Source organism: Cuculus canorus, chromosome 3 (assembly GCF_017976375.1).
Source record: "Cuculus canorus isolate bCucCan1 chromosome 3, bCucCan1.pri, whole genome shotgun sequence".
NCBI lineage: Eukaryota > Metazoa > Chordata > Aves > Cuculiformes > Cuculidae > Cuculus > Cuculus canorus.
In genome coordinates this window covers 993947-1009982 of record NC_071403.1, presented here as the reverse complement: position 1 = coordinate 1009982, position 16036 = coordinate 993947, and the positions used below count along the sequence as shown (strand labels likewise).

The following is a 16036-nucleotide window of genomic DNA, read 5'->3' as shown; positions in this document are numbered from 1 at the left end:
ATGAGGGAAGGGAAACAAATTGAATGGACTTTGGCAATGGTCCTGAACAGGTTGAGGAAGAGAATTACCCACATTAATGATTGATGATTGCAAAGCTCATTCAGCTTGAAAAGTACTTTCTGTAAGTGCTAACTGCTAGCATTAAAAATGTATGCATTTCCATTTTAATGCGTGCTTGGCGTCTGCAAGTGGAGGGGAAAGAGAAGAGCCGTCGGTGTCATTATGGTCACACTAGGACCTCCCCTGCGGCTGAAATCACAGTTTGGCAGGGCACGCAACCTCGGAGCTGGTTCTTGCAGAGCTCAGCCTGCTGTGGTTGCTGCTGCTGGTTCTCTTGAACTGCTCCACCACCTGCTCTGCAGAGCTCCAAGTGAAGGCTTGGAAACAAACGAGTCAAACCATCTACTAAGTGAACAGTTGCCATCATTAAATCCCTCCTGACAAAGAGGAAGACATAGGTCATTACCTATCATACGTGGATTTTTTACAGGCCTAAAACTTTTAATGTTTTTCTGTTTTTCTTCTCCAAAAAGTAGAACTTTTGTCTGAGTAGGAGACGCAGGGAAGGGGAATCTGACAGGAATGATCTCTTGTGCTATCAAGGTGGTGGCATGTTCCTGCCAGCAAGGCTGCATCCCAAAAGCAGAGAAATTTCGTGGTCAGGAAGTGATGTTTTTGCTGCAATTGAGCTGCGAGAGGTAAAATCTAAAATAAAATGTTAATGTAGGTGAAAAGAGTTTCTTAAAGGAGCAGCAGAGACATAGCAGGAGGCAGCACAGAAGGAGAAGAGGTTGAATAAGTGGACTTAAAGCCCAGACTTTTGGCAGCTACAAGTCACATGCAAAAGGGTTAGGCTGGAAATGTGCTCACTGGTGATCCTGCCTGATGGTCTGGGTGGAAGGAAGAAGCGGATTTGTGCTCTGCCCCACAGTTTAGGGTGCAGGACTCGACAATGTCAATGCAGCTCTTTGTCTTTCCAGGCTGAAGGCGAGTCAGCAGCTGCTTACCTTTTCAACTACTATTTCCAGACAGAACTTGCAAGTCCCCGTGTTGCCAGCTTGGTGCAGAGGGTGTAACCCTTCTCGCCTCTCACCCAGCTGTGTGCTGAGCTTTTCTGTCTTCATTTTACTCTGCTTTTGGTCTAGCCTTTCTCTGTTCACATATCTGGTAAGAGGGTTAGGGACCTCCTTTCTGCAGTTGTCTCCAGTTTGCCACTGCCGGCTGCACTCACGAGCAGGGTGGGAATGCCACAGGGTGGCCCGTCTGCTGGAAAGGAGACCCATGTTCGGTCTTCCCGGGTGGTGTGAGGCTGGTAGCAGTTGTGCAGTATCTGCAAAGCGGAGGATATCCCTCACCCCCCTTGCCTCCCCAGCAGACAGCTCTCACCTTGGTGTGGGAAGTGTGGAGATGGGCAATTGGTATTCAAGAATAACCAAGATTTGGTCTTAATTTGTTATTAGTCTAAACTATCCACCTTTCTTCTCTCTTCTCTTGATGGTCGTGCTGTGCTAGGTGCTACATTTTCAGTTATGCCGTGAGTAAAATGCTGTCGTTGCTAAGGAAAAAAGCATTAGTGTTACCAATATTTATTATTCGGTCCCCATGGAAACAGTAGTTCTTCTAGGAGTTCTAATTCTCTCATTTTTCCTTCCTATGGAAAAGATACATCTTTAACCAAGAAGTTCAGATAATTAATTTCTAGAAAGAGAAGACAAGCCGCCCCACTCCCTTTTGCTCTCTGGTGTGCTTGACAGATGTCTGTCTAAGGGTAGTTACGGCTTACTAAGCTGCGTTTGTGCTTTGTAGTCACGTGAAGGTTTTTGGAGTATGGGTAATCTAATTTTATCTTGGTGTTTTATTATCTTTTTTCCACTCCTATCTCCCTGTTTAATTTGTCCTTTCCCCCCTTTGTTGTTTTTCAATTTGCTGCATATTTTAAGGAAGAGTTATTTGATGGAGAAATGAACTTGCTGGGTTTTTATTTAAAGATATAACTATGGCAAAAGCTGTCAGCATGGCCCGTGCTCATAAAAGTTCTTCAGATTTTCAGAGGAAAGCTGTTAAAATACCAAGTGGTTTACGCTTGGTGGGACAGTTAACTCAGCCTTTGGCTCTCTTACAGTGCCTAAAACAGTACGTGGAACTTCTGATCAAAGAAGGTCTAGAAACAGCAATCAGCTGCCCTGATGCTGCCTGCCCAAAGCGAGGCCATCTGCAAGAGAATGAGGTACAATCTTACCACAAATAGGGTTTTAATTTCCTCCCAGGATGTTTAAATGTTTCTTGGTCTGGATATTAGATGCCCCATCCCTGGAAGTGTTCCAGGCCAGCTTGGATGGGCCTTGGGCAGCCTGATCCAGTGGGAGGTGTCCCTGCCCATGGCAGGGGGGTTGGAACTGGATGATCTTTAAGGTCCCTTCCAACCCAAACTGTTCTGTGATTCTATGATTGTTGCCAATGTAAGTTTTTAACAAATCTTTAAAGGTCAAATATTTTGTCTCCCATTTGTTGAAGTTTGTTCCTAATTGGAAATTTTCTTTCCCTTTTCCTTCCTTTGACAGATCGAGTGCATGGTTGCATCAGAAATCATGCAAAGGTATAAGAAGCTGCAGTTTGAAAGAGGTAAGACTTAACTCTCCTCATTGTGGGAGTGGTATCACACCAGGGCAATTCCATAAATCACAATCAGGCTCTGCATGCGTTTGTGCAGTATCATTGTGTATTAATTGCTTGGTCATAACAAAAAAACCGAACCAAAACGAAAAAACGTTTCTGTTCTTGTTCTTGCCTGCGTGATTCCCAGAACTGCAACACTCTGGGAATAAATGAAGGGAAGAAAATTGCCGATATGCTTTATAACTAATGGAGGGAATGACTTCTATTTCAGGCTTTGCTGCTTGAATTGACTACCAGCACTCTAGGGACTGGGGAGGTAGACCGACCCCTTTATGGAGCCATCATTATCTCCTGTGATGGCAGCTGGTGCACAATTACCAGGCAGTCCTATGTGTAATGATAACATGAACCTTATTAATTTTTATGAGCATATAAGCTGACCAGGTGCCTATGGGGATGTGGAAGTCTGTGCCCGTAGAAAATTTAAAGTAAGGTTTTCCTGAGGGCAGGACCCAGCCTAGAAACAACTAAAGTCATTGGTGGGTTTTTATTCACTTCAATGGGCTTTGACGCACTAAATGACTTCCCAGTAAGCAGCCTCTAAGAAAGGAATGGAACTGTGTAAGTGTTGTGCTGTTGTTAGTCATGCAGTGATCCGTGGTTTCAATACAGGGTGGGGGATGAGAGCAGCTCTGTGGGGAAGGACTTGGGGTGCTGATTGATGAGAAGCCCCACATGAGCCGGCAATGTGCGCTCACAGCCCAGAAACCAACAGTGTCCTGGGCTGCATCCAGAGCAGCGCAGCCAGCAGGGAGGGAGGGGATTCTGCCCCTCTATTCCTCTCTTGGGAGACCTCATCTGGAATACTGTGCCCATTCTGGAATCCTCAACATAAGAAGGTGATGGAGCTGTTGGAATGGGTCCAGAAGAGGCTACAAAGATGATCTGAGGGCTACAGAACCTCTGCTGTGAGGACAAGCTGAGAGAGTTGGGGTTGTTCAGCCTGGAGAAGAGAAGTCTCCCAGGAGACCTTATAGCGACCTTCCAGTACCTGAAAGGGCTACAAGAAAGACAGGGAGGGACTTTTTATGAAGGCATGGAGTGATAGGACGAGGGAGAATGGCTTTAAATTGGAGAGGGAAGATTTAAACTAGACATAAGGGGGAAATTCTTCATGATGAGAATCACAAGACTTCTTTTGAAAACGTGTCTCCAAATGCCCTGCCAGTCAACCTCAGCTGGAATGCATTGTTAGGGAAGGCCCGTCTTGTAACCACCTTTGAATTTTGTTCTTTTATGCCCCTTTACAGAAGTGCTTTTGGATCCGTGTCGGACTTGGTGTCCATCCTCTACTTGCCAGGCAGTTTGCCAACTCCAGGAGCCAAGCCCACAAGACCCCCAGCTGGTCCAATGCAAAGCCTGCGACATTGAGTTCTGCTCTGCTTGCAAATCTAATTGGCATCCAGGTCAAGGCTGTCAAGAGAACATGCCAATCTCTTTTCTTCCAGGAGAAACGAGGTAAAGTATTGCAAAAGATCAAGTATTTAGAAACAAAACACTCAGTCTGAACAAACCAGAATATGAATAGCAAAGAGGGAGTTTTCCTGATATTTTGTTTCAAAGCAGTTTTCGTCGCTCAGTCATTCCTGTTCCTTTAATGCTGTATTCCGAAACTGGATGGCTCTTGGCAGCCTCACTCCTTGCCACCATTCCTGGCAAAACACAAAAGAGCTCTTTGAACCTCCATCAGCCTCCCTTTTGCCGCAGTGGGGGAAAAAAAGACCTCCAGGCAGCTCGTGAACTTCCCTTCAGAGAAGATCTCCTTGCTGCCGCTCTTCTGGACGGGTTGGTAACATTGTGCCAGGCAGTGACTTTTAGGATACCCTGATAACCATCCCAAATGCTGCACATCTGCCCAATGACCTTAAGTTCTACTCCAAGTCATTCCCACAGGCGTACTGCAGTCAGTAAATAAGAAAGGCTGTTGTGCGTATGTTCTCCTTCACATTTAGGCTTTGTCAAAGATTGTGTAGCAGTTCAAGGTATCATTAAAGCCCTGGACAGCCTTGAAGTTACCTACTCATAGCTCGTCCTCTTTCAAGCTGTCAAAAGTTCCTAGTCAAATACAGTAATTTTTGCATGTGCTTATGTGTGCTTGGCCATAAGTGAAGTTTACTAAATTTTATGGCAAGATAAAAAAACTTTATTTATTTTCCTTAGTGTTTGGATTGCTTTTTAGTTTTTATTTCATGCTTTATTTTTTATTGCATTGAGGTATGTTTTTTCATTATTTTGGAGTGTAATGTGTCAGTAGCAGTTTGTGCTCCTATACTTTTAGAATTTCATATACGGTTTATGAATACAAAGCATTTTTGTCATATGATTGCCCTGAGCGTGACTAACGAGTGTGTCCCCTTTTATCCTGCTGTTGGACAAATCAATCAATCAATCAATCAATCAGTCAAGGGTCTGTCTTGGTTTCCAGGAAACTTGATTCCCCAGCATTTGTTCTTGTATCTCCCACTGGCAGTGGCTGTAGGAGGTGTCATTTTTTTGAGGTACATTTTAGTTGTTTGTGTATGTAACACCTGTGCATGGTAGAAAGCTACTCGAGGGAAGTGAATGTTCTTCAGCATTTCCACCTTTCTGTGTGTTGCCCCCGCTGCATGCATAGGGGGCATCCTATGGTTTTGCACATAATGCAAGACAAGAAGTGGTGGTGCTGACCCTAATTCATGGATCGTGGTTTGTTAGCACAGTGTTAGAGATGAAGAGAACAACTCTGAAACAATGACATGCCCCAAAACCCTCACGGTTCCTGATTTGGGAGGAAATTCCTAGGGTGGACCCTCAAGGAGGGCAGAGACAAGCAATCCCTCCCTGCTGCCCCAGTCCGAAGGAATCTGGTCTTAGGCTTGTGCCATCAAGGGATTGCTTCCTCTTCTTTTCTGGGTAAGAAGAAAAAGAAGGAGGGAGGAAAAAAAGAAAATTATCTAGACGTGCAAGGTGTGAACTAGCTGCAGCTCGTTTGATATATTCCAGGAGAAAACTGGCTACCATATATTGGTACTATTAGATAACAAAAACAGTTGGTTAAATATGTGGTAGAGAAAATATCCTGACTTTTACATGGGCAAAGTAGTCATTAAACACTTCTTTCTAGATATATGTTTAAAAATAGAATATGGCTGAACTATCTGGTGGACTTGGCAGTCTGATGTTTACGGTTGGACTTCATGATCTTAAAGGTCTTCTCCAACCTAAATAGTTCTGTGATTCTGTGATCTGAATAACAAAACTCAGTTAAATTCCTGGATCTCTACTGCAGGCTTATCTTCTTAGCACATTTCTTAGAATTCCTTCTCTTCTTCATCGCTACGTATCTTATTAATTCCTCACTCTCTCCCACAGTTCAGGTTTTAAAGTGGAAGAAGATGATGCTCCAATCAAACGCTGTCCAAAGTGTAAAGTTTACATTGAACGAGATGAAGGCTGTGCCCAAATGATGTGTAAGAACTGCAAACATGCCTTTTGCTGGTACTGTCTGGAATCTCTTGATGTGAGTACACACCCTGTGCTGTGTTTCTCACGTGCTTAGTTTATTGCTTAGCCTACCCAGTGACCTCATTAATCAATGAAATAGTAGCTCACTAACTAGCTTCTGCCCAGCTTGGTGGACTGTGACCCACCAGAGTTGATGCTGGGGGTTTGATAGCATTTGTATGCTCTGTTTTACTTGTCTGACTTTTGATCTTTGCGTTGTGCCTGTGTAAGTCAGAAATTAATCATTTTGAAGCAAAATTTTACGAAAAAGTTGTTTGCAATCTTTCGTGGTCACCAGCCTGTTGGGGTAGGTTTGTTTTGGTTTGTTTTTTTTTTAATACTACTTCATTTAGTCCTGACTTTTCAATGTGCCCCTTCTTGAAGGAGTTACAGGATGAGTATAGCGATGTTCTTAGTCTGAGGAAGTTTATCAGGCAAATCTTAGGCTTGGTGCGTCACCATGCAGGAGTCTAGCAGTCAGATTTGTTTATCATTCATTGTATTCTGTGGTACAAGAAATGGATCTGACATATGAAAAAGAATATGATGTCCTCCTAACGCCGGGAATTTGTCAGTCTGTAAGCTGCTCCTGTCATATGTTTATGTTCGTTTAAAATCAGATGGTTACCGTGCCCAAGGATCAGAGTGTATGCAATATACAACATCTGTTTCCATGTCATCTGTTTTGTTGCATTGTTAACAATAGCAAGGAAATGTTTGGGGTTCCTGAAAGCTACTCTGACTATTCAAATCTTGTAGCTGTCCTACTTGAGTGCTTTACTAACAGTCCTTTGGTCGCAGGCTTCTCACAGGCTCAGTTAAAAAGCAATATTCCTTGGTCCTACGCTTGCTATCTCATCTGGTTTTCCAAAGGATGGCAGGAGAGATAAGGATGTAATTGCTCAAAAACACGTATTGTCCTTTTATTGTTCAGCTAATAAAAGGAGCCACATTTGGGAAGTCTGCAGTGCAAGTATTCATTTTCTTTGCTCTGTATGTGTGTAAAATATAAGCAATGGGCAGCTTATCTTCTCGGATCCTCTTGCTAAAGTCCATGCTAGCATTTAAATATGCAGGTTGAGAGCCTTTGGGACAAGAGTTCATTATAGATATGTAACACTTGCTAAACAAGCCTGTTTGTGAAAGCACTTAACTGCAAACAAAGTACTTTGGAAAGGCTGGACATGGCCATTCCTACCTCACTAAGCTTTTATCCTGTACAATTCCTGGTTATAAGTTTTGAGGAAATAGTATTTTATAGTTTTAAGAAGAGTTTGAATTTCTGTATGTTACCTACCTTTTTATTTAATATCTTGTAGGATGATTTTCTCCTAATACATTACGACAAAGGACCTTGCCGAAACAAGCTGGGACACTCCAGGGCATCTGTTATCTGGCACAGGACACAGGTAAAGCTCAGGTGTTTAAAAGCTCTTTACAGGTCCACTACTGTTTTAGTGCCTTCCTTTGCCTAAATCTTTTTAATACCTTAGGGTAAAATTCTGTGCTAAATGGTAACTGATTTTTGTAGCAGATTTAAAGAGGGCAGTAGCTTGGAGAGGAACAGCTCTCCCAGAAAGGACACTCCGTGGGAGAAAAACACTGAGAACTAGGAAGGGTGCATTTGCAAAGCTGGTTAAATGCCAGTCCAGTTACGCTCTCAGTAAACTTGGAGAGCAAACTAAGTTGCCACCATCCATGCTATTAACAGGGAAGCTCATCCTGCAAGGAGTCTTTAGCTCTGGATCCAGAGCTGGAAAGGAATTGGTCCGAGTATGCTGAGGATCTTGCTGTGGAGTCTGGTTGACTCATTCATGTGGGTTGGATAGAGGGCAACCTGGAGGGCTTATCAGCAGTTCCAAACACAAATTCAAGTTGACAGTCACAAAGAGTGAGGACTACCTCTTATAGTCTGGATCCAGTCTTGCTGAACGCAGCATGAGTGCTGCTGATGGAAGAGCACTCTGCCCTACTTCGATGCATTCAAAATAAATGGCAGTGTGTGACTTAGCACAATCTCCTCTGCCTTTACAGCGACACAGAGACATCTGGGTAGCTGAGTCATCTCCTAAATTAACTGCGTGCCAGTAAATCACCTTAGCATGAGATGAAGGGCTGTTTGTGAAGTACAGTTTTATTTCTGTTTGAGCATAAACCCCAAGTTTTGAGAATAAGCCCCAAGTCTGGACCTACAGCTAAACTGAAATAAAAAGGAGAAGGTTTGCACCCCTCTCTCTCTACATATGCCCCTGGGTGGGTTCATTAGCTACGGACTGGCTTTTGCTTGATTTAGCCAACAGTATCTTAGGAAGTGTGTGGGTACATAAGCTTTTTGCTTTGCCTGTAATATGAGGTGATTAATCTGATATTTGGAGTTGGTTCTTAGCCACTGCATTTAATGCAAATATATTTGATAGGTGGCATGCTTGATATTCTGGTCATTGCTGAGAAAGAAAGTGATAATTCCCACCAGTCAGAATCTAACTCTGCTAAACCCGCTAAAGCTGAATCAACCTTGCAATCATTTCCTTTTGTTGTTCCTTTCAGTATTTAATCCAAGGCAAATTGAGGTGAGCCTTTGGTTTGTTTGGGGATGCAAGAAAAATATTTGTTTTGGCCAGAATGATTTGATGCTGAGTAGGGCGACAGCTTCTACAGAAGCAACGGAACCAAGCAGAAAAGGAGAAGGTGATTCTCAGCAGGCAGTTTTGTTTGAAAGACAAACAGACCACTAAAAACGTGATAAAAAAAAAAATAAGCAAAACCAAAAAAAACGAAGCAACAAAAAAAACCCCAAATGAAATGTAAGGAATTCTTTGATGGCATATTGAGGCTGCAAGAAAGATGTAAATAGGGATCTCGTAAAAATGACCAGTAGTTAGTTTGGTTCACTGAATTGTTACCTTCCAGCCTGGAAGTCAGACCAGCGCACTCTTAGTGTGGGCTGCAAAGTGCTAGACAAGGGCGTGCTGTCTCCAAAGAGCAGCGTGGCAATAGTTGCAGTTTTCAAAGGAGATAAGAATTTACCTTTGCTTTATGTCTCTAGTAAATTAATGCAAAGATTGGTAGATGGAAGTTCCCTCAGGTTGTCAGCGCCTCCAAAAAAAAGAATAAGTAATGGATGTGCACACCTCTGAAGCTGAAAAAGAAATTGGTCTCGGCAAGGAATAAAATTGTTAGGGCAAGGAAGTTTGAGCTTATCTCGACAGCCAAAACCCAAGACTTGACAGAACTGGAGTGCTGTCCCACAGCGCCATCTCCTGCAACCAGCCCTTCCTCTCGGCCCTCTCTGGTCCCTGGTGGAGTTGCAAAAGGAAGGACATAGTAATCGGAGAGAGAAATTGTCTGTGGCTGACAAAAGAACTAGTAAATCTTCCCGTCTAAAGCATGGCTAACTAAATGTTACCACTTAGTTCATGGAATTATAGAATTGCTTGGTTGGAAAAGACCTTTGAGATCACAGTCCGACTGTACCTGTCCACAACTAAATCATATCCCTCAGCACTTCATCTGCCCATCTTGGAAACCCCTCCAGGGATGGGGACTCCACCACCTCCCTGGGCAGCCTCTGCCAGGGCCTGAGAACCTTTTCTGTTAAGTAGTTTTTCCTGATGTCCAATCTGAACCTGCCCTGGCGCACCTTGAGGCCATTCCCTCTCATCCTATCACCTGTCACCTGGGAGAAGAGACCAACACCCCCCTCTCTACACCCTCATTTCAGGCAATTGTGGATAGTGATAAGGTCTCCCCTCAGCCTCCTCTTCTCCAGGCTAAACAACCCGAGTTCCCTCAGCTGCTCCTCATAACATTTGTTTTCCAGCCCCCTCCCCAGCTCTGTTGCACTTCTCCGGACAAGTTCTAGCCCTGGCTAGAAGAATTCTTTGAGTACTACACTCTAATTTTATTTTCCCTTCAGTTATGAGGTTTTGCAAGCAGAGTAGCATTCTGCTCTTGCCTTCATTATTACAAATTACTCATAGACACTGTCAGGGGAATAAATCTAAATTATTTTCTCAAATAATCTGCAGGCACATTGTTGCAGCGTTGCTCATACAAGTGCCCATGGCAAATCCGTAACTTCCTCAGGCGACATATGTCAACTTGGATGGTTTTTTTAATAATTTTCCAAATTTAAACTCTGGAAACTATGAGTTTGGCACACTGACAGGATGGCTGGGTCTGTGCTTCTTTGCCTGTGCTGGGAAGATGGTGATCAATAAATGTAAATGAAAGAAATGCTTTTAGATAGAGTTAGGTCATGTCCCACGAAGCAGCCGGATGAGCTCAGGTTTGACTGTAAAAAGCTGTTTGGCACATGCAAAGTCCTCCTGTTTGTCACCTGTGGCTGATTCTCAGGCTTATGTTCCTGCTAGTGGGAAGCTTGTGGGAGTCTTCCCAGATTCTCCGTGTACAACAGCAAACCCTTGACTGACTCTTTGGAGATTTTTCCAGCAAAAAGGGGGAGTACCTGAAAGTGAGAGTGTCTTAGCTCTTGTGGTCTTGATCTTATTTAATATTTAGGTTTGATCAACAAAAAGAGTGTCGAGTCAATTGCTTCATTAGCTGTTTGAGATACAGCAAAACTCAAAGGCACGTAACCATTTGCATCCCTGTGGGTGATGGAACCGAGTTGTGTGGCACAGCACCATTCTGACTGATGTCACTCACGTTTACTGATCGCAGGAGCTGCCTGTAGCACACGCTTGCAGGGCCATCCTGGATCTAGTAAGGTCAATGGCATTTGCTGAGATCCCTTTGAAGGACACTGATGCACTGTTGGTAGCAGAGTCTAGACAATTTTTATCCCTAATGCAGTGCTGTTCCGTTCTCTTGCAGGTGGTAGGGATCTTTGCAGGATTTGGTCTTCTGCTTTTGGTGGCCTCCCCTTTCCTTCTACTTGCTACGCCATTTGTTCTGTGCTGCAAGTGCAAATGTAATAAAGGAGATGATGACCCTCTACCTACCTAGACAGAGAAGATTGGACTCAACACAACGTGTGTTTTGATTTTATTGTTGCTGTTGGTGTTTCCCTCTTGCACTTACATTGCTGTAGTCTTATGTGCCCCGTTCTGCTTTTCATTGACACAGTCTTGGTTCCGGGAGCTGTTGTTACTACTGTTGTGTAGATCAATTGATAATAGACAAGGAAGGTAATGGAAAGCAAGTTTGGTGCTAAAAGGAGACCGTGGACCCAGGCAGCTGTCTGAGATGAAGAGGTAATACTGCTGAAATCAATGCAAAAAGTTTCTGTTGCCCTGCTGGTGGACTTGGGACTGTCCTGAATGGCATCAGCCAAACAAGCTGAAAATGCCTACAAATCTAAACTCTCTGCTTATCTGTTTGCTTCAAAATTTGGTGTCTTATTGCTGTATATATTTAAGTTGCCTAGCATGTAAATCAGATAGTCAACTTAGTATGACTTTACGGTGTTTATTACACATCTCTTTTTTTGTTAAAGCCATCACAATGTCCTTTTCAGTACATATTTTTCCAAGTATAACAAAATCAATAAGGTGCATATAGGCCATCCTATGCCTTTCTTGACATTGGGTATAGAAGGACAAAGTTGGTCCTGTTGCCTTCCAGGAATTTTTTGAAGTCTTGTAAGGCATTTGTTTGATGGAAAGCTATATTTTAAAAACGAATTGATGAAGCTGTAAGGTTGAGTGTGACACAAACCTGCTATCTAATCTAGGTTCTTTTAAAAGTGCATTGATGGTATTGATTACCGCTGGACCACTGGTGTTTTTCTGAATTGTTATTTTTCTGCTGTTGGTTAGGGTTCTGCTACAATTACAGGGCTACATAACTTCTAATCCAGGTATCTTAATCTTTTTATATAGAGATATATATATACAATCCTATTTAAACCAAATGTGTAAATAGCTGTGCTATTGAAATATTTTGGAAGTTCAGGATAGCTCGCTTCTGTCTTTAAGGCGATTATTAAAAAATACAGGACTCATTTTACTATTTAGTATCCCCTTGAGTTAAGAGTGAATCTTCCCTTTTAAGTAGAAAAAGACATAAGGGTTTTCCCTATAGTTAATAATAAAAATGCCTGGGATACTTGTGGAAGTTGTACTTCACGCTTAAACTCCTTAGCCCATTTTCAGAGTTAGTCATATGGTGTATGGTGTATGCTTTTAATAATAATACTGTGACAAAACGAGTTTTCATTTGAAAAATAATCACTTGATTTGGTAGTTTTGCGGAATCCAGTGCTGTGTTTCCAGGGTAGTAAAGCGTGCGAGCCAACCTACTATTAATTGTTGTTGTTTCTCTTTAGAATTAAGTTGTTGAAAACCATTTTGCTCTGATTTTAAAGCCGACAAGAATTGGACTGATAACTTCTTGCCATGAAATATTAAGCACCCAAAACAACGTGTATGCCTCTGTGTGGTACTGAAGGAAAACGTGCTTTTGAACGGCTTATGGACTAAAGTTTGACTGCGTCTTTTTACCATTTATTTCGGTGCGTTATCAGTGTATCGAGATGGATGAATATGTTGAAGCCAGGGCACCTGTGCACTGAAAATGTATAAAGACCGACAAATGCAACTGCTTCTGGCTGCTGTCACAGGCTAGCAATGTGTTTTCATAGCTCAAGCATAAGGAAATGACTCCTTTCTTTATTACCTTTTGGAGTTTTTTTTACTGTCTGTTAAATAAAAAGACTGCAGGGTACAATTTTGAAAAGGGCACTGTCTTTTTATAAAACTGCTCTTGAATTTTTTTCTCTCCCTTCTTCCAAGTTTAATGGTGTCTCAATTCAAACTTTCTAACCACAGGTTTTTGGCTCTGGGAGCTGGAGGTTATCTGCAATTCACTTATTTGGCTTGGTTTAATGAGTTCAGCCATTACAGTGTGAAGAAGAAGGGCAGCTGGTTTCCAGCACTCTGAACCCCTTGCGATATCTTCAGATTCTTCATGGCAATGCGCAGTTTAGATCTTTCTAATACCTGATTTTGTTATCACATATTTTTATCATATTAACTCTCTTTGCTATTAAGAATCACTTAGTTGTTAAAAAGCACGTGTAGGAAAGTCTGGGTAGCGCGTTCGATCGCTGTTTGCCACCCCCCAAGGGGTGTGAAGCCGTGCTGAGCGCAGCGCGCAGGAAGGGGTTCTGGGTCCATCTCCGCAGGGCACCCTGAGCCGAGCACCCAACTGCTTCCCTGTCGGAGCTGCAGGGTGCAGAGGCGACGGAAACCCTTCTGCTGAGGACCACGGCTTGGAGGTAAGCTTGAACGAGGACCTTTCAGCCTTGGCCCTGTCTTTCTGTTCGAACTGGAGAGAAAAAAGACTGGACAGCGCGACGTAAAGACTTCATGGGTTGTTCATTTTTTAATTGGGAGCACAAAGGGGTTTTGCTGGGTGTGGCAGTGGCTCCAGTGACTGATGCACTACTGGGATGATGGTAAAGAGCCGAGGAGCTCTCGGCTGAGAGCTGACAGCACTGCTGACAGTGCTGGAGTGTCCTGAAGGAAGGTATATTCAATCCGTGCCTTTCTTAGAGGCGGCCTTTACATGGCAATATTGTGAATCATAGAGTCATAGAATGGTTTGGGTTGGAAGGGACCTTAAAGCCCATCCAGTTCCACCTCCTGCCATAGGCAGGGACACCTCCCACTGGCTCAGGCTGCCCAAGGCCCATCCAACCTGGCCTGGAACCCCTCCAGGGATGGGGCAGCCACAGCTTCCAGAGTTTTGCGCAGTGCTCTGTGGCCAGTTCAACGTTAAAACTAATGCACTTCCAGATTAAAAAAAAAAAAAAATCCTTTACAAATACGGATGTTTTTAAATGATATATTTTAATTAAGGCTCACAGGTAGCATAATATATGATCAGAAGACTGTACTCCTCTGTCAGTGCATCCGTCTCCAATCTCAACTTACTTGAATTGCTACTGGGGGTTTTGACATGTCTTGTTTCACATCCTGGCTGGTAGGATAGGCTGTGTGCTGACACACATTTCCCAAATCCCTATTCCTTTCAGGTTTACTAAATGTCATTCCATCTGTATTCTTCTCGGGGATTTTTTTGTTTAAGTTTATTTTTACTTTTTGTAATACTGTTTCATTTCCAAAGTAGCAGCTTCTGGTGGTGATGTATTGAGTTTGAGGTGGTTTTATGTTACAGTGTATTTTGATAGTGTGACATTTAATACCCTGAAATTGAATTGTAAATACATAGTTTTAATCTCTGACATTTAAACCCCCTGCCATGGAAAAGCAAATGTTTGTGTCTGCTGCTCTTCAGATGAAATTCTGTTACAACAGCTTTGGCTTTCTAGATTTTCACCAGGAAAATGAGATTCGCTGCATGATTTCTGTTGCATTTCTCTGGTTATGCTATTACGTAGGCTTTTTTGCATTGTCTTAAAACCTATTTTTAATAGAGTCGATAACAGTACATAATTTGCAATTTCTGTTACGATAAGGTGGAATCCTTACTCGCGAGCATGAGGAGCCCACGCTCCAGAGGTGTTGCATCTCCCCGTTCGTTAGTTGGGCTGAAGTCAGTCCTGAGAGAGATCAGTAACGTTGAGTATTCCCCATGTGGCTTTGGACAAGTCACTTACCTCCTCTTCTCCCAATTTAACCATCTTCCAAACGAATGGACCAATGTTAACCTACCTCACAGGAGGGCTGTGAGGGCAAGCTCATTGGTTTGGAAATTCTGGAAGATTCTGTGATGAAAGAGTCTATATAAATGCTTACTGTTATGGTAATATTCCAATTTTATTCATGTTGGCGTTCATTTTGAAACCTCCTCCTACTGACTTTAGCATGCCAAGGACTTGAGATGCTTCCCCCTCTCCAAACCAAGCAGCAAATACTCTGCATTATGAACTGGGCAAGATCTCCAATAAGAGCTGACCGGGTCGACTCGCAGCGTACAGCTCATCTCCAGACGTGCAGGAAACGCAATCAAAATTAGTGAAGAGCTGACAGGGTAAGATATCACAGATCAGAATAAGATGAAGTGCTTTTGATTTAAAATTGTTATGAGCAGGAAGATAGAAATGCAGTTTTGTGCATTCCATCTGTAGGCCTTTTACTGAATAGGAATAAGTCTATTTAATGCCAGCCGTTCTCATCCCAGTGAGGTGCCGCATGTATAAAGCTTTGTGCAGGTTTGCTTTCTTTTAAAAACCAAAGTTTATCCATTTCAAATACATGATCCAAAATCCTGAAGAAAACAGATAGCATACGGTTTTGATGACAGAGATGTTAAAGACATCAAAAAAGCCTGCACTGGTGCTTAATTGCTAATGAACTCCTACTAAGTAAGGCATGCTGTTTGTGTTTAGAGCCCTGTGGTCTTCATTAATGCTTTGATTTGTGTCTCTCTCTTAAGAGTTCCCGAAACATTAGGTACAGGTGCGTGGTACAAAACCGAACCTTTCTTGATCATTTTATTATGGATATATTTTAAACTTGTATAGGGACAAGCATGAAGGAGAGTCATGCGTGTGTACAAATAATGTATTTGACCAGTGTAAAAATAGTTCTGTCGATGTATTTGAAATGTAAGTACATTTTGTGCCACTAACACTGTGATGTATAAAAGAGCTGCTGAATGCCTTTTAATGTTGTGTTTTGTACTTTGAATTATATTGAAGAGTTTAATTTGTAATTTCAATAGATATTTTAAATGAATATGTCTCCTGTGATTCTTGATAGTGACTTTTGAGTGCGCTGTGTTCAACTAAAGAGAAGTGCTGCTCTTGTGGTAGGACTCCCTGTGCTCACCATTCTCTCCTTCCTTCCGAGCAGGCACAGCCTGGAGATGTCCTGCCGCACTTCGAGGCGTAACTGCAGCTTCTGACTCGGCATCTCCCAGCTTAGCCAAACGAGTGACTCTGGTTATC

General features: G+C 42.7%; 1 protein-coding gene across 5 annotated transcripts in view; it reads left to right on the top strand.

Moving 5' to 3' along the window:
- The window catches only part of RNF144A (ring finger protein 144A), a 72945-nt gene extending 57152 nt beyond the window's left edge, over window positions 1-15793 (top strand). For all 5 annotated transcript variants that reach the window (XM_054062243.1, XM_054062245.1, XM_054062244.1 and 2 more), the window contains 6 exons: window positions 2123-2227; window positions 2562-2622; window positions 3927-4134; window positions 6028-6175; window positions 7479-7568; window positions 10996-15793. In XM_054062243.1, the coding sequence (XP_053918218.1) occupies window positions 2123-2227; window positions 2562-2622; window positions 3927-4134; window positions 6028-6175; window positions 7479-7568; window positions 10996-11127 (744 nt within the window). In that variant the 3' untranslated portion in view covers window positions 11128-15793. The remainder of the gene's footprint in view (window positions 1-2122; window positions 2228-2561; window positions 2623-3926; window positions 4135-6027; window positions 6176-7478; window positions 7569-10995) is intronic.
- Window positions 15794-16036: the final 243 nt, after the last annotated feature.